The 24,529-nt window shown below is 41.0% G+C and overlaps 1 protein-coding gene across 8 annotated transcripts in view; it reads left to right on the top strand.

Annotated features, from left to right (window-relative positions):
• The window catches only part of LOC148343238 (ryanodine receptor 3), a 93,262-nt gene that overhangs the window by 41,301 nt on the left and 27,432 nt on the right, over positions 1 to 24,529 (top strand). For 7 of the 8 annotated variants that reach the window (XM_088317507.1, XM_088317552.1, XM_088317536.1 and 4 more), the window contains 33 exons: positions 1,112 to 1,215; positions 2,403 to 2,486; positions 2,582 to 2,741; positions 3,311 to 3,458; positions 3,650 to 3,852; positions 4,083 to 4,257; positions 4,404 to 4,612; positions 4,691 to 4,890; positions 5,367 to 5,433; positions 5,507 to 5,667; positions 5,740 to 5,905; positions 6,369 to 6,455; positions 7,103 to 7,329; positions 7,529 to 8,336; positions 8,511 to 8,711; positions 9,801 to 9,903; positions 11,214 to 11,345; positions 14,260 to 14,533; positions 14,623 to 14,737; positions 14,996 to 15,128; positions 15,285 to 15,388; positions 15,933 to 16,068; positions 16,180 to 16,366; positions 16,518 to 16,626; positions 16,703 to 16,823; positions 17,841 to 18,010; positions 20,660 to 20,880; positions 21,035 to 21,125; positions 21,646 to 21,786; positions 23,503 to 23,666; positions 23,763 to 23,841; positions 24,194 to 24,283; positions 24,369 to 24,515. In XM_088317507.1, the coding sequence (XP_088173633.1) occupies positions 1,112 to 1,215; positions 2,403 to 2,486; positions 2,582 to 2,741; positions 3,311 to 3,458; positions 3,650 to 3,852; positions 4,083 to 4,257; positions 4,404 to 4,612; positions 4,691 to 4,890; positions 5,367 to 5,433; positions 5,507 to 5,667; positions 5,740 to 5,905; positions 6,369 to 6,455; positions 7,103 to 7,329; positions 7,529 to 8,336; positions 8,511 to 8,711; positions 9,801 to 9,903; positions 11,214 to 11,345; positions 14,260 to 14,533; positions 14,623 to 14,737; positions 14,996 to 15,128; positions 15,285 to 15,388; positions 15,933 to 16,068; positions 16,180 to 16,366; positions 16,518 to 16,626; positions 16,703 to 16,823; positions 17,841 to 18,010; positions 20,660 to 20,880; positions 21,035 to 21,125; positions 21,646 to 21,786; positions 23,503 to 23,666; positions 23,763 to 23,841; positions 24,194 to 24,283; positions 24,369 to 24,515 (5,517 nt within the window). The remainder of the gene's footprint in view (positions 1 to 1,111; positions 1,216 to 2,402; positions 2,487 to 2,581; positions 2,742 to 3,310; positions 3,459 to 3,649; positions 3,853 to 4,082; positions 4,258 to 4,403; positions 4,613 to 4,690; positions 4,891 to 5,366; positions 5,434 to 5,506; positions 5,668 to 5,739; positions 5,906 to 6,368; positions 6,456 to 7,102; positions 7,330 to 7,528; positions 8,337 to 8,510; positions 8,712 to 9,800; positions 9,904 to 11,213; positions 11,346 to 14,259; positions 14,534 to 14,622; positions 14,738 to 14,995; positions 15,129 to 15,284; positions 15,389 to 15,932; positions 16,069 to 16,179; positions 16,367 to 16,517; positions 16,627 to 16,702; positions 16,824 to 17,840; positions 18,011 to 20,659; positions 20,881 to 21,034; positions 21,126 to 21,645; positions 21,787 to 23,502; positions 23,667 to 23,762; positions 23,842 to 24,193; positions 24,284 to 24,368; positions 24,516 to 24,529) is intronic. The other variant, XM_088317545.1, reaches the window with a different exon arrangement.

Genomic DNA, 24,529 nt, shown 5'->3' with positions numbered 1-24,529 from the left:
CAGATATTTTGGAATGCCTATCGAATCGTCTTTGAGGTTATATGCCAATTTTTCAATGCCGACAAGCTCATTTGCATTGTGAAACGCCAACAAGAAACGTATCGCATCAAACATTACACACTCTTGAACTGAGCGGTATCATGTCGAATTCAATCGGAATCCCACTGAATTGAACCGAATTGAATCGTTTCACTTTGAAATAAAACGTTGAGACACGTATCGAATCGTCTGGAATTGGAGCTACCTACACCCCTAAAGTCACTCTTGGTTTATTGCACATTAATTAACAATACTGTACCTGTTTTGCCCTATTAGGAAGAAATAAAGACTCAAACGACACGTTTAATATGTGTATAATTTAAACAAATGAACATCCTCCCTCAATTACTTAAAGCAATTTAAGCAGAATTTTCAAAGGCTGAGAGTCACAACACACTTTCTTGAAATATAAACCAATTTGTCAAGTCAAGTCAAGTCAAGTCAATTTTATTTGTATAGCCCTTAATCACAGACAGTCTCAAAGGGCTTTACATAGCCACAATCGACATCCCCGATCTTAACCCCCAGGAGGGCAAGGAAAAACTCACAAAACCTCATTAGGGGAAAAGTGAGAAACCTTGAGAAGGGACCACAGATGGGGGAATCCCCCTTCCAGGATGACCAGGCTGCAATGGATGCCAACTGTAGAAAATGTAAAAAAAATGCTTCTAAGAAATGTCTTGAAAAATTGTTCAACTGTTTTCTAAAGAGCTGGCTGGTGTTCATCACGTATACACAAACACAACGGCATATCTGTGCATGTTTTTTTTTTTTTGGTAAACATCCACCATTGCCATGCAACATTGCCAATTTTGGCATAAAGCGTGGCCTGACGAGAGGCAATACATCTCTCGCTTGGTATTCCAGTCATGCAACGAGAGGATGTGCTTCCTCGTTTGTCTCCCATAACATGTTCACTAGAGCAGCCTGTTACTTCATCAGTAGCAGCCTGCCGTAGATGCATTTCTCTTCACTTGTCAGCCCACAGCGACAAGATGTGTAGTTCTGTGCTTAATAACAAATGCAGTGGGGACTGAAATCCAATTGAAATACATGTTGTATTTGCTCATAGATCAGGGATGATAATAAGCGGCAGCATCCATGTCTGGTGGATTTCTCCAAGCTGCCCGAGACTGAGAAGAACTACAACTTGCAAATGTCGACAGAAACTCTCAAGTATGTTGACAACGATTAATTATTTCGCTCCATGTTCTTATTTCTTTGTTTTCCCGGAGATAACGCACTGGTCTCTATCTTTGTAGACAGCTCGAATGATGAATTCAAATGATTATTGTGAAAGCACAAGGCTCACAATGCGTGTTTGCCAATTTTGCACACCGGTCTCTGCCAAGATGGACATTTCATATATATATATATATATATATATATATATATATATATACACATATATATATATATATATATATATATATATATATATATATATATATATATATATATATATATACACATATATATATATATATATATATATATATATATATATATATATATATATATATACACACACATATATATATATATATATATATTATATATATATACATTATATATATACATATATATATATATACACATATATATATATATACACATATATATATATATATATACACACATATATATACACATATCTATATATATATATTTATATATATATATATATATATATATATATATATATATCGTGGGTCTGCTCTGGAACATATGCCCCTATTGAAGTAGACAATCACTGTATTCTAAAATACTGAGATAAACTCATAATTGTAAAACCCAGTCTCATCACGGACTACCATTAATTATATTTAAACCTGTACCTCTTACAGTATGTATCTCCCTTTCTGGTGTGTTCATTTAAGGCCGTTTTAGGTGTTATGTGTTATTTGCAATGTTGCACATCCAAACAAGGTCAGATGTTCTTTGCTCCAAAACCATTTGTCAGCACTCAACACAACACTTAAATTGGCTTCTAAAAGTCCCATCGAGACCTATTACGAGTGCTTTACATAAATACAGTACTCTTTACTTGATGCACAAAAACTTTTCCACAATTATTCTTGGTTTGTAGTCTGAGCCGACACATTGTGGTAGCAGTGTTGCTCTTTGGATGACGTCCATGAAAAAAAGGAGCTTTTAACAGCGTCCTCTCAGAGGGTGTGAAGACAATTTCACACCCACTGCAGTCCTTTGGGTATTCCCTTGACTTTTATTATGGCAGATTTGCACAATTTAATACATTACCTCACCGTTCCCTACTCTAGGATTTATATACTGTCGTCAAGGCAGAGGCAGAGGTGAGGGTTGGGATTAAACGTGATCTGTGCTTTGTTTTCCCTTCACAGAACCCTGCTGGCACTGGGCTGTCGAGTAGTTCAGGTCAATTCAAACTCTGATGAATCACTTAAGAAGATTAAACTCCCAAAGAAGTGAGAGTACCAATTTTCCCCTCCTTTTCTGGTCTAACCCTCGTCTACAGTCAGTCAAAATTCTTCTCTCTCTCTCTACTTTCTTTTGCTTGTAGCTTTATGATGTCCAGTGGTTACAAACCATCCCCTCTGGACCTATCTGACATGAAACTGACTCCAGGTCAAGAGCTACTGGTGGACAAACTGGCAGAGAATGCACACAATGTGTGGGCCAAAGACCGCATCAAGCAGGGTTGGACGTACGGTATTCAGCAGGTATGCTGTCTGTATGTGTGCATGTGCAGTAAAGTCAAGTGAAGACGCAGCTAAAATAGTTTGGAATACAACATTTTACTCGATTATAAGGAGTTTGTTTAGAACAGCTCACCAAGACGAGTACGGTAAAAAAATGCTGTTGTGACTTTAATTATATTAATTCCTAATGTATGATTTTTTTTTATCAGCGTTCCACTATTATAACCAAATATATATAAAAATGTCAGGGCAACAAGTGGATGTGTTCATCTGCCATTTCTAGCGGTGTTCCCTGGAACGATAATCATTATTTAAAACCATGTGATGATATACATACGGTATATACCAGCAAGGCACCGATTTCACTTGAGAAAACTCCCACGGGACATCACCAAACATTTTAATGATCATCAATTTACTCACGAATTGACTTACTCAGTGTGAAATCTGGGCCTGTTTAATTGCACACAAATCTGATATACCAAGCTATACCTTTTTCACAATCATTGTGGGGTGTGGCAGAATGTGCCATTCAAGTTGATATGTTTGTGGTATACGTCCACATTTTATTGTCTCTGTGCTGCTTACAGGATCTGAAAAGTAAACGCAACCCTCGCCTTGTCCCTTATTCCCTGCTGGATGAGCGCACCAAGAAGTCAAACCGCGACAGCCTGCGCGAGGCCATTCGCACTCTGATTGGTTATGGTTACAACGTGGAGCCATCTGATCAAGAAGGTGGTGTGTTACATCGTCAAATGTGGGCTAAATTGACAATAGGCTGAGGAGACCAACATCCATTTTCACTTCTTAGATCCACTTCCTGTCATGGCCAAGCACCACAATACTTGTGTTCATGCAATGGCTATGACTTTAAAAACACCATTTCTCCTTTAAAAAGCATTCTCTCATTCTATTGCTATCCCTTCCAGGGCAAATGGTTGAGCGTCTCAGCATCGACAAGATTCGATTTTTCAGAGTAGAACGGACACACGCGGTGAAGACGGGGAAATGGTACTTTGAATTTGAGGCCGTCACGGGAGGAGACATGAGAGTTGGCTGGGCAAGACCTGGATGTAAGCCAGATGTGGAGCTTGGCACGGATCAGCTGGCTTTCGTCTTTGACGGATACAGGGTAATCACTTCCATTATTACTTTTCGTTTCTCTTTGTCAAAGTAAGAGAACTTGTGATTATTTTAAGAAATGTATCACTTTCAAGGTAGTTGAGATCAAAAGTCAGATTAACCGGTACATTTTTGCATTCATTTATCTGCTTGCAATCTAACTTCTCAACAACCGTCCTATCATTAAAAGTTTTTTTTTCTTTTGTTTATTTTTGTCCTGTCTTCTTGACATGTGCACAGGGCCACTGTCTGAACATGGGTGGCCATTTGTTTGGGCGCTGCTGGCACAGAGGAGATGTGGTGGGCTGTATGATCAACATGGAGGACAAATCCATGATCTTCACCCTCAATGGAGAGATACTTATCACCACCAAAGGCTCGGAACTTTGCTTCACCGACTTTGAAACGGAGGATGGTGAGAAACTTTGTGGATACCATTTCTGGAATGTCACTGAATCTTCGACTGACTTGGTCTTTAAATGAAGCTTTCACATGCTCAGTTTATGTAGCAAAAGAAATGACCCAACGTAACCTTTATTTACTTCCTTGGTTGCTCTTCAGGATTCATCCCAGTCTGCAGCCTGGGTTTAGCTCAGGTGGGTCGTATGAATCTTGGCAAAGATGCCAGCACCTTTAAGTATTACACCATGTGCGGCCTTCAAGAGGGATTCGAGCCCTTTGCTGTCAACATGAACCGAGAGCTCACCATGTGGTTCAGCAAGCGTCTGCCAACGTTTGTCAATGTGCCAAAGGAGCACAATCACATCACAGTAAGACCAAAGACTGACATACGTCTTCGTAACAATGGTGGTCATTGTATGGATGATACGACTGTCGATTCTTCTCAGGTGACACGGATCGATGGGACTGTGGACACGCCCCCGTGTCTCAAGGTTACTCACAAGACATTTGGCACTCAGAGCAGCAACACAGACATGGTGTTTTGTCGACTCAGTATGCCTGTGGAGTTTCACTCCTTTTTCAAGATCAGTCCTGTTATCGATGTGAATGGAGTGCACGACGAGGACACCCTCAAAGTCAAACACAGGTGCTTATTCTTCGAGCATGGGACTTTTAAAGTGATCCTGTCTCAACAGCCAAAGTATCCGTTGTGCAGATAACGGTATTGACATACTTGGCCATGACACGAACAGGAAGTGAGAACAGTTGAAATGAGAAGAAAGCGGGAGAGTTGGCCTCTCTTAGCTACTGTACAATTACTTCCCCGCTTTTCAGAAGAATCTCCAAAAGACTGTGGGTGTGGGACTTTGTTTTCCTTTGTGTTTTATGGTGCAGTCATACTTAAACCTTCTCCAAACCGTTCCAACAAATTTGAAAGCGTAGCTTGGCCTACGTTTCGCGATTTAAAGATTCAGGCTGAAGTGCAGGACCTTTTATTAACAAATAAACTTCGGGCGATTCACTATTTACTGTTTAGCCATATAGCGCAAGCCACTTTGTTTCAATTGTCAAGTCCATTATTTTTACTGCACTTAATAATCGTTTAAATGTGGTTGTTGATAGATATCCTCTGCGATCCGTGCGACACGGTGAAGAAAGTAGACGAGTGGACTACAGCAGTATCACAATGGTAGTGAAACATTACCATCCCTCGTAATTCCTTTCATCGCATCACATTTACACTCGTCAACATTTCCTCACAGTACTACCACTGTGTGAGGGTCTTCGCTGGTCAAGACCCTGCATGCGTTTGGGTCGGCTGGGTTACCCCCGACTACCATTATTATAGCAACAACTTTGCCCTGAGCAAGACCAGAACAGTGACTGTGACCTTGGGTGATGAGCGAGGGCGGGTCCATGAGAGGTGAGATGCCACCTATTTAGACTTCATCTCGTCTTCGGTGTAGATGAATCAATGACGAGCGCTTTCTGGCAGCGTCAAGAGGAGTAACTGCTACATGGTGTGGGGTGGCGATGTGACCAACGCTACTCATGGCTCAAGTCGGAGCAATGTTGACTTGGAAATTGGCTGTCTCAGTGACCTCGCCACTGGCCTGGTGACATTCACTGTCAACGGAAAGGAGATATCGACATCCTATCAGGTAACAAATTTGTTTGCTGCAGATGAAAAGCATTTGAAACATGAATACATCACTGGAGAACTATTTGTGCTTAATAATCGGAGAAACACTTTTGCATATCTAAGAATGACAATAACTCCATGTGCAATTGTTCATCCATCCATCGAGTAAGAGTTTGTTAGGAACTAACTTCCCGTCTTTGCATATTTTCCTCACATAGTCATGACATTTGCATTGTGGAATTTCAGACATTTGACAACTTCTCTTTTGGGCTTTGAGAACTCTTTTGAAGAGTTTAATCTTCTTATGTTCAGTGGCGTCATCCAGTGTTGAGTCATCCTCACCAGTCTGTTCTTGATGCATAGCACACACACACCCAGGCACACTATAAGAAGTGGTGACGTTTTCTGATGCCACATTAAGCTGCTTTGCGCAAGTCATGCATTTGCTTTTTGTGTGGTGGCTGCTTTTGTCTCTGCTCCAGGTGGAACCAAACACCAAGCTTTTCCCCGCTGTATTTGTGCAGCCCACAAGCCCTAACCTCTTTCAGTTTGAACTCGCCAAAATAAAGGTACGACTTGTGACCCTTCATGTAATAGTCATTTGCTACCGCAGGATTGAAAACACAATTCTATCAGTTCAGTTGATTTTTTTGTTTGACCAGCGCAAAACAGTCTAAAAAGACAATAAAAAAAAAATGTGAAGGAGAACAATAGCATTCATCCATAATTTTGATTTTAAAAAACCCTCTGTGAGTCCATGCTGTCTTGACCAATCAAGTGCCTATTGTACTGCACTTCTATGCGAAAAAGTGGGATGGAACAAAATTGATAATTTGCCTACATTCACAACTTTTAAGATCAGAATTAAAAAAAAAAAAAAAAAAAAGCAAAAGTACTATCAGTTTTAAGGGGAAATGATGATGGTTTTCTCTTGCTTACTCTCACACATGGACAGAAAATTGCTCTGTCTTCACTATCTCAGACATATTTACCATTGCAATGTCTTCATTAGCCCCTAAAGGCGACAGTAACAAGAGGGGTATTATGCCATCTGCTTGTCGGAAAAAGGCTCGACTCACAGATAAGACTTTCATATTAACTACATAATACTTTAAAAAGGTCATAGTTCGAAATCACTTGCAGTGCGTTTTTATTGTGGATGATCACTCCATGCACCGAGTTCTCTAACTGCCTCAATGTGTCGCCGCCTGTACAGAACGCCATGCCGCTGTCGTCAGCCATTTTTAAGAGCGAGCATAAGAACCCGGTCCCCCAGTGTCCCCCTCGCCTTGACGTTCAGACTATCAATGCGGTTTTGTGGAGCCGCATGCCAAACACCTTCCTGAAAGTAGAAACGGCAAGGGTCAGCGAGAGACACGGATGGTCGGTCCAGTGTGTGGTGCCTCTGCAGATGATGGCAGTTCACATACCTGAGGAGAACAGGTATATTTCATTTTATTGCTGATTTGTTTTATTGATTTATTTATTTTTCCAAGTAGCACCAGTTTCTGGTTACTGAAACACGTGTATAGAGTGCCGCTTGTATTCAAAAGTATGGAAATTGCTATTGCTAATTGCTTGAAGGATGTCCATTGACTTGGATGTTTATGATTTTCAAAATATCAATTGTATCTATTTAAAGGTGTGTGGACATCATGGAACTGTCTGAGCAGGAGGACATGAGAGAGTTCCACTACCACACCTTAAAGCTCTACTGCGCCCTCTGCGCTCTGGGCAACACCCGCGTGGCCCACGCCCTCTGCAGTCACCTGGACCAATCCCAGCTCTTATACACCATTGACAACCAGTACCTCTCCGGCATGTTACGAGAGGGTTTTTACAATCTTCTCATCAGCATCCACCTGGAGACAGCCAAAGGCGCTCGACTCATGATGAAAGATGAGTTCATCATCCCGGTCACCATGGAGACGCGCTCCATTCGTCTCTTCTCCAATGCGTCTAAAAAGCACTCGCCGCCAGGGGTGGGACTGAGCACGTCCCTCAAGCCCCGCCTCAACTTTGCACCTCCCTGCTTCATCAACACCAAACGGGAGCATCATCTCTACAGTCCCCAGATCCCACTGGATGCATTAAAAGAAAAATCTATTTCAATGTTGACTGAGGCGGTCCAAGGTGGTGGCCACTATATCCGTGATCCTGTAGGAGGAGGTGTAGAGTACCAGTTTGTGCCAATCCTGAAGCTCATCAGCACTTTGCTGACCATGGGTGTCCTCGGCAGTGAGGACGTTCATAAAATTTTACTCCTTATCGACCCTAATGTATTTAGAGAGACACATGACAAAGGACCCATTGGTACGACTGACAAAGAAGGACTTACGGGGACGGAGGAGAAGGCAGTGGAAGCAGGGGAAGAAGAAGGCGCCAGAGAGGCCAAACAGCCAATGAAAGGACTTCTGGAGAAAAGGCTGCCTGAACCTGTCAAACGTCAGGTAATAATAAAACTGATTACGTATTTGTACACCTATATGGATACCTGTCCATTGCATCAACAGGAATGTTTACAATCAACCCTACAGTAACTGGAAAGTTAAATGTACACAGTACAAGAGCACTGGATTTATAAGGCACTGACACATTTGTCATGCCGTTGTCTACTCACACAGATGTGTGAGCTGCTACACTACTTCTGCGACTGTGAGCTCAAGCATCGCATCGAAGCCATTGTGTCCTTTTCCGACAACTTTGTCTCCAAGCTGCAGTTTAACCAAAAATTCCGATACAACGAGCTGATGCTCGCCCTGAATATGTCTGCCGCTGTTACGGCAAAGAAGACCAAGGAGTTCCGCTCGCCTCCCCAAGAACAGGTGTGGCTACTTGACACTCTCACTGCAGTACTTATGTAATGATGATAACAATTGCAGTCAGTGCTGGAATGCTGTTTTTCATTATTATTGTGTTAATTGTTTTTATATATATATATATATATATATATATATGTATATATATATATATAATTGTTGTTTTGGTTTCATCATTTGGCTAAATGAGTGGGAATTCCTACAAGTCTGTCTTAGTATGATGCATTGCCACTCCGTACCATTTGCAGTAAAACACTAAAGATACACGTAGCTGTTGGGCAGTGTTATCTTTCCAAAGGCATAATTTTTTATACTGTACAGCTCTCATTTTTAGGTGTAATAATTAATTAATTAATTAAGTGGCTGGTGAGTTTGTTTGAATCTCTGCAAAATGTTAACACGATGTGGACAAAAAATGAAATCATTTTTTTAAAAGTGGATTTAATTTCCAATTATGTAAAAACTAGCTGAATGCTCATAACATTTCAAAATATCCATATACTAAATGCATTTGACTATGTAAGTCTTTTTGCAACTGTCAAAACATTTGCTTCCAAAATGTCTGATACAATAAATCATAAAACACAAGCACACACATTCATGTTCATATCACTGACCACAGTCTGCAGCCTCTCTCGCTGTTACTAAATGATTCATGAGTGACATTTTACATAACTTATGTAATTTTCCACAAACATGACTAATTTAGCTGCCAACACTCCAATTCCCTATGGTCGTTTTGTATTGCGGAATTCTTTAATCGTACGCTCACGGCTTAGTTGCCGTCGTGGGTGTTACTCCAAATAAAGTCGTCCTCATCTGTTTGAATCCACATGAATTTCATGACAAATACAGCTTCAATTCTGCAAGCACACACCCGCACAGACACACATGCTCACACAAGTAGACGCATGCGCACATACGCGACCCCCTTGGGGGGGGTCACAGCTGGATACAGAGTACTGTGCTTTAATGACTTGTAATGCGCTTCTTCATTCAGAGTGCTTTTTACAATAATTAATTCTCCAGTCTTACGAAAAAAACGGGTGTGACTTTTGTATGATAGAAAAATGTTATTGTGTCTTTATATTTTAGATCAACATGCTGCTGACCTTCAGCACTGGTGATGACTGTCCGTGTCCATCAGATATCCAAGGAGAGCTTTTTGATTTTCACAACCAGCTGCAGCTGCACTGTGGTGAGCTTAGGAAATGGTCTCAATGCCAGAAGTGGTAGTTGAAGTCATGCATCACATTTTGTTGCTGTGTGTTTCTTTTTTTTTTTGCATGAGAGGCCAACAGAGAAGTAACCATAGAGGCATTGCTACATTGCTTAGCTGGGCTTTGTTGACTGACTGCTTAACAGTTTAATTTAATGCTCATTAGCTGGCTAAATAGTCCCATAAATACACAAACACTTCCAGGTGTCCCACTCAAAGGTAGTGCGCCTTGACATGACACTTGTCCACTCCCCACATACAGGCGTCGCACGAGGAGATACACGGCAGATGCACATGATATGGGAAAAATTCAGATTTGGTGTTCATTTTTTTTTTTTTTTACAGTCAAGTCACATCTCAATTCGAGTTACCACCACACACTGCCCTAACGTACTCTATACCACGGGTGGGCAAACCTTTTGCTTGACGGGCCACAATGGGTTCGAAAATTTGACAGAGGGGCCAGTCCAGGAGCAGATGGATGGAGTGTTTTGGTAACCTCACCTCATCTGAGAAAATAATATGCATGTAATTTTTAAATGAAAGTGAATTGAACTAAAGCATTACAACAATGTGTTTTTGAAAAACACATTATTTAGAAAATAAAACATTAACAAGATTTATTCATTTCATTTTTTTTCAAGTACGGCGGGCCGGATTAAAACTTAACGGGCCGCATGTGGCCCCCGGGCCGTGGTTTGCCCGCGCCTGCTCTATACTGTTGGTGAGTTAAATAGATTAACACAGAGTTTTAAAAATTTAAAGTTTGGCACATTGCGGGTGCCGGGGGCTGTGGAACGCATTTTGTTCGTTGTGTTTGGACCAGTTAAAGGGCCCCAAAAGCTGTATCTGTGCTTCCACTCAGAATTCACAAAACTAAAAGTTATTTAATTTACTTTTTATCAAAACAAAACAAAACAACATTCATATGATGAAATTGCCCCTTAATCTGCCGTCTGGGTCTCTGCAATTAGCAGAGGTGTTTTAGTCCAATGCTTCTCCAATGTGCGAACGTCTTGATAAATAATTGAACTGCTGAGCTCTGCGCCATACAGCCGATCTAATGGCAGCCTTAGCCGAGCTACACAACACCAAACCTGTCATGAGCTTCCTCCATGAAGAGAAGTAATTAACTTGGTATTACCCACACGCATGAGAAACTGTTCCTAGCACAGCACACATCGTTCATTTAACATGTACAACCACATAGGAGGCTTATCTGGACTTGAGATATTGCCACAATAAGCTTTGCACATTATAGTTATTCTGTGTCCATTTGTGTTTTGCAGGAATCCCGATGGAGGAAGATGAGGATGCGCGAGATACATCCATTAAAGGGCGTCTTCTAAATCTGGTGAACAAAATTAAAGGACAAGCTCATAAAACAGAGCAGCCGCTGGAGAAGGAACAAGCTGCGCCATGTGAGTATTTATTCATTTATTGGGGTTTTGAAGTGTTTGCAGTATATTATTTTCTGATTAACTGGAGGACTCGCCAGTGTTGCCAATTAACTGCTGACATGATGCAATCCCCCCTAATGACACCATTTGGCACTCTGCTTGTGCAGTAAATCATTGCTTGCACCAAATTTGAGATCATATTTAATACATCGATGCCAACAGACGATCATACATTTCATCGAATGGGTGAAAACAAAGCAGAGGTCTGCATCCAGGAAGGAAACCATTGAGTAGATCTCAAAACGACTAATTCTGCCCAATGCATTCAAAACTGTTCATGTAATGGTTCAGAAAAATTGTGAAAATAAGAATATTTTCATGGACAATAAAAGTGAGAACTCAAAACTAATAACGCGTTGATAAAATGATAGCTTTAAGTGTGGAATGGTGTCACGAACTCGCTTTCTTCTTTCAATTTCTTTTCTATTCCATTATGCTAACGGAGGCTACAGAGCGAAGAGCATCATTCAACCGTTTGTCGGGGGGAATAAAAAACAAAGCAATTGTGATGAAATCCACGCCTTCACCTGATTGACGGAATAGACACGCTGTGTTTGTGTTTCACCAAATGTGCTGTTGTAGCACAATCACGGCATGCTCAGTTTCTGGAGCAACATCATCCAAATGGAAAACAATTGCTGATTCATTTTCCATCACTTTGCGGCACTTGGATGACCTCCCATCGAGACGCTCATTTTAAATTATTACATAACTAGCGAAATGTGCATTTTACCATTCTGCTCATTATTATTTTTAATCACGTTTTTTTTTTTTTTTTGCCATTATGTTATCGTCATGTATCAAATGATTTCTATTTAGAGATACAAGTGTCAAATTGTTAAAGATGCAAAGCCTTTAAATCAAGTACAGTACAGAAATATATTATGAATCTGGAAACAATTTATAAGGAAACACTCGAAATATTGCTTATAATGCAAAAAGATGTGACCGCCGAAGGACTCAAGATGAATGAGAAAGAGGAGTGGACATTTGTTTGTGAAAGACTTGCATGAAGGCTGATTGATAAGAGTACTGGTTTATAGTGGCAGCTGCAGTTCGGAAATGTCTGTGTCAGCAGTATCGGCTGGCTGCCGAAAGTGTGCGAAGAGCAGCAGAATGACTGAGGGAGAACTGAATCGCTGTAGGCGAGGCTGTTTTTATTTAGCCCTCTCGCAGTAAAGTTTACCGTTAGTTTTAAATGTGCATTTGTAAGCTTTTCTTTGTGTCAGTTCGGTAGTGGGAGTGTTTTGTGTTTTATTACCATGCAGAGTACACTATGCGTAACCTATTCATCCATCATCCATCCGTCATCGATAGCGCTCGTCTTCATCGTCGGAATGGAATTGGGCGGTTGGTCCCGCCACGCAATCGACCATATGGTTTTGATGACAAGAGCAGACGCTCGCAGTATTAACGGAAAGCTGACAGTCAGATTTGATAGGCTGGGGCGTGTGGACAAGTGCGCTCTATCACAGTTTGGATGCGACTTTTGAGACGGCTCACCTCAGAAAATTGTACAATTGTACAATTGATGCCCATTAAGAGCTCCAGTGATTGACTCAAATTATGTGTTTTGGTGTGCCCGCTGGTGACCCGGGACACTGACTTCCACAAACACACTCACATGACCACACAACACATGACACACTTCTATTATCAAAGCCGACCATCGGCTACACTGACCCGTGTTCTTCCGTCAGTGATACTCCAGGTGCAGTGCGCAAAGGTTTTTTTTCTAACCTCATACTGTGCCCCTCCCATATAGTATCGAAGCTTGGAAATTGTTTTTTTTTTCCGTCCCCCCTTTTTTATTTCCCCCTTCCTTATGTTTTACTTTTTCCATCTAAGAAAATCAGCTCGTCGTCTTTGGCAGCGCATGAGATTCAAATGTCATTGCTGTATACGCGTGCATGTGCAATAACACTAAACTTGATTAGATTCCATGCCATTATGTATGTGGGTGAGCTGACATTGCGTGAGAGTCGGAGTACGCCCCGTACTGGCCTCCGGCCAACCGCATGACGCATAAAAATAAACAACAATTTACAGTGAGGGAGAATTTTGAGGAAGTCGGAGTACCCGGAGAAAATCCATTCAAGCACGGGAAGCAAACAGAGATCGCCAAGGCCAAGATTTGAACCCTGAATCTCATAACTGTCAGTTAGATGTGCTCAAAACAAATTCACCCTGCTGCCGATCATATGTAACCTTGTAAGTTGAGCTTTCATAAACAAATCATTGTAAAATGGATTATCCTATTCTATTGATTACAAAATTTGCTGAAACGTCGGGTATCATGAGTATTCCTCTTCGGAAGTCACCACTAACTGAGGGACGTATTTTATTTGCAACAAATCTTCGTGCGATAAACACGGAGTGCGTTATTCAGTTCTATTTATTGCAAATGTTTTCAAAATTATTAATTACATTTTAGAGGCAGTGATTTTCTGTGTTTTACAGACTACTTTACGAATTAAGCTGATTTTATTTCCGTGGACCCCTGTTATTGTCTACATCTTGATAGTTTGACTTTGGGCCAGATGCAGTCATTAATCAATTATTGAATGGCGGGGTTAATATCGCTGTGTGTAGTCATACAAAATTAAGTGGCACATCCCATCCATCGCAGATTCCAGTTTTAACATGAAAAAAAAGAACATTGCACTGTATGCAACTTGTCCTCATCAGCTTGCTGCAAACGATATCTCTGACATTGTTCAAATTACCTCTCATTTAGTAGCGTAAACTGGAGAAGAATTTTCATTTCTAATTGTTAATGCCTACATGCACTGACTGCTTTGCTCTCAAAATGTACAGTATATTAAGAGCTTGTTCTGAACATGAAAAATTGTGCGTGATTGAACTTTTCTTGCAGCCAACCTGAAGGAATTGATCTCCCAAACCATGGTCAGTTGGGCCCAGGAGTGTCACATCCAAGACCCAGAGCTGGTACGCAAGATGTTCAGCCTTCTTAGGAGGCAGTATGACAGCATCGGCGAGCTGCTCAGGGCCATGAGGAAGACTTACACTATCAGTGCCGCCTCAGTCCAGGATACCATCAAGCTCTTGGCTTCTCTGGGCCAGATCAGATCACTGCTTTCTGTTCGGATGGGGAAAGAGGAGGAGAAGCTCATGATTGATGGCCTTGGGTGGGTGAAACCTTCCTTGGTGGGATCAGCTTTGACCTCATAGAATATTTAATGCACACTTTATTCCTGTGCTCTTGTTTCCCTTACAGTGACATCATGAACAATAAGGTGTTCTATCAGCACCCCAATCTAATGAGAATTCTGGGCATGCATGAGACTGTCATGGAGGTCATGGTCAATGTGCTCGGAGGGGATAAATCACAGGTTTGAGAGCTTGTTTGCCCACATTTCATTGCATGAGCATTGTAAAAATAATAAAGCTCACTTTAAAAGGTGCTGGTTAAACTGCTGGAATTTCTTTGCAAGCATTAATTAAGACTCAATTTGGTGAGCTCTCGCTTCAATTTATGAATTCTAAAATTAATTTGTCCAACAGTGATAATCTAAAAAATCATGTTTAGGAAAAAAAAAAACACAGAGAACCGAGCAGTTTGACCGTATGTTGTATTTTTCACCCAACAGGAAATAGCGTTTCCCAAGATGGTGGCCAGCTGTTGTCGCTTCCTGTGTTACTTTTGCCGCATCAGTCGTCAGAATCAGAAAGCAATGTTTGACCACCTAAGTTACCTCCTGGAAAATAGCAGCGTGGGCCTCGGTGGGTGCCGTTTGAAATCCGTTTGACATGCTGCATTAACACACTGAACTGAATTGAATTGGCTCCTCCCACAGCACGTCATTACAAATAATTTCCCATCAATTGGAAAATGGTCGTTTGGGGTGTCCGAAGTGTAAATGATATTTTGTGTTGCAGCTTCACCAGCTATGAGGGGTTCCACTCCTCTGGATGTGGCTGCTTCCTCGGTTATGGACAACAATGGTTTGGCTCTCGCATTGGAAGAACCTGACCTGGATAAGGTAGAACTCTTTTTATTTATTTATTTTTTTTTTTTAGCGTGCTTGAGCGGTGGTGACTCCTACCGCACTCCAGTTGCAGTGCCAGGCTAACTAACCACGTAGTGTACTGTTCTTTTGTTTTCTACTCATCTCATTGCTCCCTCACTGGGTGTAGAACCTCTCTCCCAAATGGAGCCTGACTCTCATCTAACAATGTTTAACTCATATACTGTTTTATACTGCTGGTGTTCTTTATTTGTGCGTTTCTTTTCTTCTCTTTTTTCGGTCTGCCTGTGCCCTCTGAAATCTTGTTTTGTTTGACTGCATTTTCCAATAAATATCCATCACAATAGCAAAAGAAAAACACAGAGAGAGTACTGAAAAACTCTTTAGCATAATAAAAAGTATACAGATTGCATGGCCAAGAACATAAAAAAATCACATATCACTTAAAATGGCTTTGGGGGGCATCAATGGTTTTAATGTCTGAGATTATAACCAATGAAAGAATCTTGCTGAAATGCATTACGCAATATTTGAGGTTATGTTTTCTTTCTACTTGAAGGTGGTGACCTACTTGGCGGGCTGCGGTCTCCAGAGTTGTCCGATGCTTTTGGCCAAAGGTTATCCAGATATTGGCTGGAACCCCATTGAGGGAGAACGTTACCTCTCCTTCTTGCGCTTTGCCGTCTTTGTCAATGGTACGACTGCTGTTGATATTTCCATGCGGTATACATATGAATTTAAATAAATATATGTTAAAAAAAAGGAGCGCATGTGTTTTGAGTCTGAATCACTTATTTGTGTTGCAGGTGAAAGTGTGGAGGAGAACTCCAGTGTCGTAGTCAAGCTGCTCATCCGTCGGCCGGAGTGTTTCGGACCTGCACTGAGGGGCGAGGGAGGCAACGGACTGCTGGCAGCGATGAAAGAAGCCATCAAGATCTCTGAGACGCCGGCTTTGGATCTGCCTGGTTCTGTGCAGGGAGTCAGCTGTGATGTGTGAGCCCTCCAGATCAAGCAAAGCTTATTGAATCAATACAGGAGACTTGGCCACAAGATTAACCGCTCATCCCTTTTCCCTTGAATATGTTACTAATTTTCTTTGTCTCATAAAGAAAATCTTCTGTTTGTGTTCGCCCCCAACCTATAGATCGGCTAATGGCGACGATGAAGAGGAAGTGGTCCACATGGGCAATGCCATCATGTCCTTCTACTCAGCACTCATTGACCTGTTGGGACGTTGTGCCCCAGAGATGCATGTGCGGTTCCTACAGATCATTTATGTATTGTTTTTGTCATTTTTAAGCATTTAAATCATTCTTTTCCTGTCTGCAGCTCATCAATAAAGGGAAAGGCGAAGCTCTTCGGATCCGTGCCATTTTGCGCTCCCTGGTGCCCACTGAGGACCTCGTGGGAATCATCAGCATACCGCTCAAAACACCAATAGTTAATAAAGGTATACTCGTCACTCTATAGCCGGTTTCTTCTAATACAATCTACATTCTACAATTCACCCTGGATAGTGAATTATCGGACTGTTAAGCACAAAAACGGCATACAGTACATACATTACGTGCGGTATGTTCACGAGCTGTCAAAAGTACATCTCTAATGTTCGTTAGATGATATTAACCCGTATTAATTATATTTGCAGATTACAACGGGTTGCCTCGTATAACAATGCTTGCAAAGGCATGAACATTTAGAGAAGGGCAGAAGCTTATTGATTTCATTTTACTGCTCATGCCTTTTTAATCAGCCAAGCGCTTTTCTGTGCACTCCCAGAGCTCTGAGTAAGCCAGATGACTTCTACACGGTGCTGTCTTGCTCTATTGATTGATCTGCATAAGCGCGGAGAGATGTGCCTCTTATGCAGCTTTGTCAGCAGACCGGCGTAGAAGACAGAAAATTTGTATCTGCAGAATTAACACACATACAATAGTGACAAAAGTATTGAGACGCTTATTCTGTCCACTATAAAACTTTGAATTTGAATTTCGGTTTTGGCAAATTCTATTGCTCCAACTTTGTTGGAGTAGTTTTGTGAAGGCCCTTTTACTGTTCCTGCATGACTGCTTAAAATTTGATGAGTTTGGTGTGGAACAAGGATTGTCCACAAGCTTTCATCAAGGTCGCTTTTTTTTTTATAGCACATTTCAAACACAGGGCAACTCAATGCCAGTGCTACTGGGAGGCCACATAGGACCACTCACCTCCTAACCAGATCGATGAGAAAAATTGTAAATGCGCCGGTTACTCCAATACCTCCTATTTTATTTACCTTCTTGTATTTTATCCAAGCAATGCATCTGTTTTGTCCAGTGTTTTTGGGGTGTCTATTTATATTTTCACTTCTTATGTGGACTCTTTTAAGTGTAAAGCACTCCTATTATTAGTAGAATATACATCCAATTAAATTTCCAGGATTGTTAAATCCAAATAAGACACATTTTCCTTTCATTACATCTCTCAGGTGGCTCAGTGACAGAACCTGATATGTCAGCCTGCTTTTGTCCGGACCACAAGGCCCCCATGGTGCTGTTCTTGGACCGAGTATATGGTATTGAGGACCAGAGCTTTTTGCTTCACCTTCTTGAAGTTGGCTTCCTTCCTGATCTGAGGGCTGCAAACTCGCTTGATACAGTAGGTAGAAGTATAGATGGAGTGGCATTAAAAAAGCGGTTCTTTTAACACATTATTTGCGTTTTCATGCCTTATTTCACAAAAGGGTTAAAAGGGAGTTGTTTTTATCTCAACAGAATCCGGTGGAAGGTATTTCTCTTCTTCACCGAGACTTTCTATAAAAAGAGCTGGAGTTCTTTTGCGTCTTCAATGTTTGAAACAAATTATTAGCATCCGGTTATTAGTGAAGGAGTTGAAATAATTTAGATTTTCCGCATGGCTGGCACTGCCCAAAGCTGATGTGACAGTAAAAAGGAACACCACTGAACTCATTAAACTATTATCTCCGACTGATGTTCCTATAAATGCTTTTCACATCAACAGATACTCATTGCTAATTGGATTTTAGCTAAATGTGTGATCATTCTTTATCTGTCACCGTAATAGCGGCCTACTCCTTTTAGCGCAGTGTGCTAATTGTTTTTGCTGTACGAGATCATTCTTCAGGTTAAGGTCGAATTATGTTAAGTATGACGAGAGTAAAATGATGGCAGAGTGGGAAACATCCCAAAGAAATGTTAAAAAAAAACAAAAAACTGAATAATTGCACATGAAGGTGGGAAAATCAAATTAAAATATAATAAGTACATAGTGTCCTAACTAAATTGAAATTCAAGCATCTTTGGAATAACCAGATTGAATTTCTTAAAAATGCCTGAAATGTTTTTTTGTTCTCCAATTTGTACACTAAATACTAATCGTATCTAATTGAACACTTTCTTAGTTGCATGAACAAAATGACACAATTTATTCATAATTGTCTATATACTTTGTAAAAAATCTACAGCATTCTGTTTATCAAACAAAACAACAAAAAAGAATAATCCTGGCAACAGTTTATGAATTTCACCTTTAGAAATGTTAATGCTCTATTTTAGAACTTCAAGGATATTTTTTGTAGAAGTAGCACTCACCAGTGTAATGCATCTTTACACATTACTAAGTATTGTACCAAATTTGTCATGAGTTTGTAGTATTTTAATTCTAAAACAATTATACTGTACATAAATGTGGTTTATATCGCCAACCACCTCCAATACATTGGCCGATTGTACGCCACAAAACGACAGTATTACTCATTAGACGACATTTGTTCAAATTGCAGTTTGAAGTGTAAAAATCACGAGATCCATTATACAGTCCATTCTTCATGTCAGGGTTTTGCATGGAGGAGGACCCAAATGCAGGGAAGCGAGGCAGGGGTAACTTCAAGGGTATTTGATTGAAGAAAACTAAAAGGCAAACAAGGAACAAGGAAAAACACTAGAGTTCAAAACAAACAGGATCAAAGTAAAAAGCAAATAACAGAAAACAAGGACGTGAACTTGACTGCACACAGGAGACATGGACAATGAACTAAATACAAACAAAGTAACGAGACAACGAGGAACACCTGGACAAGACACAAAGGGTTGGAGGGAGCTGATTGGTTCACACAGGGACGACAAGCACAGGTGGACACAATCAGGTTTAACAAGAGGCTGTTGGAATTTATCTTTAAATCAATGTTAGAATTTAATTTTAAACCAATGTAAACTCAAATTAATAATCTGACTCCAATTTGTGACTTTACCCAACTCCCACTCATCCAACAATATGCGCGCTCGTTCTGCAATAGAAAGGTATCAGGAAGCCGGCATTTTCACACACGAGTGGATTTATTCCTAACACACAAATCTACAACTTGAGTTTGGGTCCCTCTCAATACAGCTCTCTTTGTCTTCGCTGTTCAGCATTAATTTATAGACACAATATGCAAATGACACAGAGACAAAGGCATCCTGGCATGATTCTATTGGCTATGTGTATGCTGCAGTTAACTTTAGCTTGCTTCTCTTGGTCTTTCTTCAAGTGGTGGCCCCTCCTGCTTGTGGCTGAAGGGTCCAGTTTCTTGTCGACCCCTTCCCGCTCGAGGTGTCTGTCTGCGCCAGGCACCAACCTAAAACCTCCCAAACCTCACATTCTTTCACTTTCTTTTTCCAACTTCACCAGCCACCCACACAGCATTCCACAGAATAACAGTGACACAAGATGCAGGACATCGAATAAAACTAGCCAGGTTTAAACTCTTCCACTCCTTTAAGGCACACACCAGACACAAGGAAAAACATGAAACTAAAAACTAAACCAAAAACAACAAACACACACCATGACACTTTAAAACTGAAGAATAGTCTTAATAAGCCGTAAGTAGTAAATGCAGCAATACAGACAGCTATGAACTTTTTTCTTTCTTGATCACTTTAGGCTTTTTTCCTGGGCACTCGCTAATAAGGCAGTAGAAGCGCAGTTACTTTGGCCCAAACCACAAAAAAAAAAAAATGTAAAAAAAAATGGCACTTGCTCCACAAACACAACAATTAAGGCATTATTATTTGGGTTATGACAACCATTTTGCTTTTGTGTCACTGCTCTGTATCAAATGTAAAATAGGCTTAAAAAAGATGCGGAACAAGATAAACATGATATAAAATTGATCTGTATTGGAGCAAAAGAAGAAAAAAAAAGTGCCATTTGGCTGGACTCTGAATCTCGCCACTGAACTTATCACCCATGGATTCCTGAGCTGAACCGTAAATTGAAATGCAATTTTGTCCCCAACCCCCTTAGGAGGGACTGTGCACCACCGAGACAGCGTTGGCCATGAACCGTTATATCGGCTCAGCTATGCTCCCTCTCCTCACCCGCTGCGCACCCCTCTTTGCCGGCACCGAACACCATGCCTCGCTCATCGATTCCACCCTGCACACCGTCTACCGTCTCTCCAAGGGCCGCTCTCTCACCAAGGCCCAAAGAGACGCCATTGAGGAGTGCCTGCTGGCTGTCTGCAAGTGAGGAGAGCATAAAAAAAAAAAAACATTTATCTGCGTCGACGGGGGTTGCGATTAACAATAAATCGGCTCTGGCTTGTCTCTCAAGTCAGTGACGGTGGTTAAATGCAGCTCAGGCAGGGCACTCTTATCTCTTTCTCGCCTTTTTCTGCAGGCACCTTCGCCCCTCGATGCTGCAGCAGCTTCTGCACCGCCTCGTCTTTGATGTACCCTTGCTGACTGAATACTGCAAGATGCCTCTCAGGGTGGCCAACAAATTCTTTACTTCTCATTATTGTTTCGTTTAAATCGCCTCAGAACCCCCCTTGCTATGCCTGCATACCTCAGAATCCTGCCTCATTATCAGACTTTATCTTTTCTTTGGTACGCTGGTCACCTACAGCCTTACAGTTTGCTGTACGAGAAAGATACCCGTTTTCCTCAACAGTGTCTCACATGCTTGTTGGTACACTTTTGTGCAAAATTTAAAGTGTGGAAGAAGTGGACAGCAAGGGAGGAAAGAACATGTGGATGAAGTGATAGATTTTGTGATTACAGGCTTGTTGGCTCTGCTCAGCCACTTCTTCCATCTGGGTGCCAGGAAAAAAAGTACAACTGTCATAAGATGTGACTGGCCTGTGAAATAGGGGACACACTTTTCCGTAGACACATTCAGAATGAATTTGTGCCGAGCCCGAGATGCTGCTTCTGTGCTTTTAAAAGAACGAGGTGCACATTTGTATACATCTTAAGTCTTCAATTGAAGTGACCTTTTTTGTCCTGCAGCTTCTAACTAATCACTACGAGCAGAACTGGAAGTACTACTGCCTTCCATCAGGCTGGGGCAGCTACGGCACAGCCTCTGAGGATGAACTCCAGCTCACCAAGAAGATCTTCTGGGGAGTGTTTGATTCGTTGTCCCAAAGGGTGAGGCATCGTGTCCATTTACAAAAGTCAAGTCAACACTACAACAACAGACCTCGATATTTGTCCCTGTTAAATAATTATTGTAATGGTTTAGAATAGTACAATAGAGTAGCTCTAAAATTGAATAAAAATGTGTAGCTCTCTCTCGCCCCGGGTAATGAGTACTTATTTTAAAATATTTTCTTGCACTAAAACACAATTTTTACCAATTCTTCATTGGAACAAATTTGTGTGGCAACGAGATTGTTCATTATTGGTGCACTTAATAATTTCCAAACAAACCTACAAAGGCAACACTGTAGAGCTTTGGTCAACATGTCTGCCTCAGACTTTCAAAGTTCTCCGGTTTGTATCTCAGCAGCATCGTTCATGTTTGGAGTTCAAATCTTTTTGTGTAGCGACCATTCCAGCGTTTACCCCGCCTCTGTCCAAAAGTCATCGCCGGTCGGCTCCAGTTCATCCGTGACTCAAATGAGGATTTAGAAAACGTATGGACGATTAAAAATACGCATACTCTCCAGTAATCAAACATTATTTTCTCTTGTTCCTGACAAAGAAATGATTGTGTTATGCACAACCAATCAAAAAATGTATATCTGCAATTGTACTGTTGTACATCTTAAATTGATGCTTTGAAATGCTGCTTCTGTTTTGATGTAATGTAATAGGTCAAATGAAAAAGCCTGTCTGCTAAACAAGCGCAGAGAGGGCAACTCGCCGCCAAGGATTGCGGCGGGAGTCATAATCATATTACCCCCTATGCATGCAAATTGGGACAAGGATAGAAGTCCTATCAAATGGAATCATTAGCAGTGTGTGAGTGAGCAGCTGCGATCTCAAGAACTATAAAATGATCAAATATTCTAAAGGGAATCTAGGGAACAAGAAGCAAGAAAATTTTATGTAATTAAAACTACAACCTTCACTATCGAGACATACCTACAGTATAAGCACGTGAACATTTGCAGTTCCTACTAAACCAAAGCCTGGACAAACATGAAAAGCTTTTTACTTTACTTACACATAACGTCTTTCATTTTGAATTGCGTCAGATTGAGCAGAGAAATTATTTGTAATTTCTGGACCTTTTTATTTATTTCTTTTTTATTATCAATGGTCATAAGATTTCAAAGAAACATCCTTGGAAGAAGAACTGCTTGTCATTAAAAGTAATTAAAAATAAAGTTCTCGTGTCAAAAACTGTAGACGGACTAAGTTTTACTCAAACGACAGGCAAACTTAATCTTACGGAAGAAAACATCTCTCTGGCAGAGGTAGCATACCAAAAGCCCAATCTTTCTTTGACAGTCAGACATTTTAATGTGCTAGGTGAAATGTCTTCACCAAGCACATTTTCTATTATTTAGAGTTGTCTGATTGCTCACTTAATGAACATGCATGCACGCAGAAGACATCGTGGCATTAATACCTTGCGATATCGCAAATGTCTGGACTCAGCACGTTTATCAAAATGCATGCTCATGAAACGAGTCTGTGCCGAGGGCTAGCCTAAAAACATTCATATCTGAACGGATGATATTGATCCAGAGTCCCAAGCATGCTAGTGTTTCAGCTCTTAAGATAATTCATCGTTAACGTCTCTTCGACAGCTTCCTCTTTGTCTTGTCATGACTTCATTCGCCTCCCGACTCTGATGAGCAAGTAATGAATGACAATGTGTCAATTAGGCCAAGCTTTCTGATTCCTTTTGAGCAGAAATATGATCCGGAGCTGTTCAAGATGGCAATGCCGTGCCTCAGCGCCATAGCTGGAGCTTTGCCGCCTGACTATGTGGATGCCGCCATTGGGGGAACAGTGGACAAGGCCGTTTCTGTCAATGCTCAAGGCAACTTTGAACCCAAACCTATTACAACTGCTAAGTAAGCCACGCTGGACCTACATGCGCCATACTCATTAACAAACTTTGTGATACAACAACAATATAACTTAATTCATTTCTGTCATTTTTTTTTTAGCATTGCCCTTCCAGAGAAGCTTGAGCACTTTGTCAACAAGTATGCTGAACATTCTCATGAGAAATGGTCATCGGAGAAGGTAAGGCCATTTTTCTTTTTTTCATCATTAAACAAAAGCATATTTGCCCCTCTTGATTTGCAGAATTCCACCACAAATAATACTTACTGCAATAATGCTAATTTGTGGTTGTAGAAAAAAATGACTAGCATTAACCCCTTTATTCTCGTGACAAGAAGGTAGCTAGTTTATGTATAGAGGAGCAATTCCCTCCATTGTTTAATATTCACTGCTATTCCGCATGATTCATTGTTGCATCTGTGAAAAGCAATAAACAGTGGAACAAAATCCAAAAGTATCGTTGGGTGGAGGATATTAGGGAACAATAGAGAAGCTGCCTTATCCATCTGAATCCACTGTGATTGTTCTCCAGGTGCTGCTTGGGTGGAAATACGGAGACTGTGTGGATGAGAAGGCTAGAATTCACCCACAGCTCAGGACATACAAAGCTCTGACAGAGAAGGTAGGGAACATCAGCATCGAATTCTTCAAAATGTCCAGATAAGAGGAAGAAAAAAGTTGGATCTTGCTTCTTTCATTCTGTCTAGGAAAAAGAGATTTACAGATGGCCAATCAGGGAGTCATTGAAGAGCATGCTGGCAATGGGCTGGAGTGTTGACCGGACCAGAGATGGAGAAAGCATGTCTCAACAAAGGGAGAATGAAAAAATACGGAAGATCTCTCAGGCCTCACAGGTAAGAAAATAAAC

This window comes from Idiotropiscis lumnitzeri, chromosome 1, assembly GCF_059441095.1.
Source record: "Idiotropiscis lumnitzeri isolate Australia: NSW breed Sydney's pygmy pipehorse chromosome 1, RoL_Ilum_1.0, whole genome shotgun sequence".
NCBI lineage: Eukaryota > Metazoa > Chordata > Actinopteri > Syngnathiformes > Syngnathidae > Idiotropiscis > Idiotropiscis lumnitzeri.
Note: the sequence above shows the minus strand (reverse complement) of the source record. Positions and strands in the feature narration are given on the sequence as shown.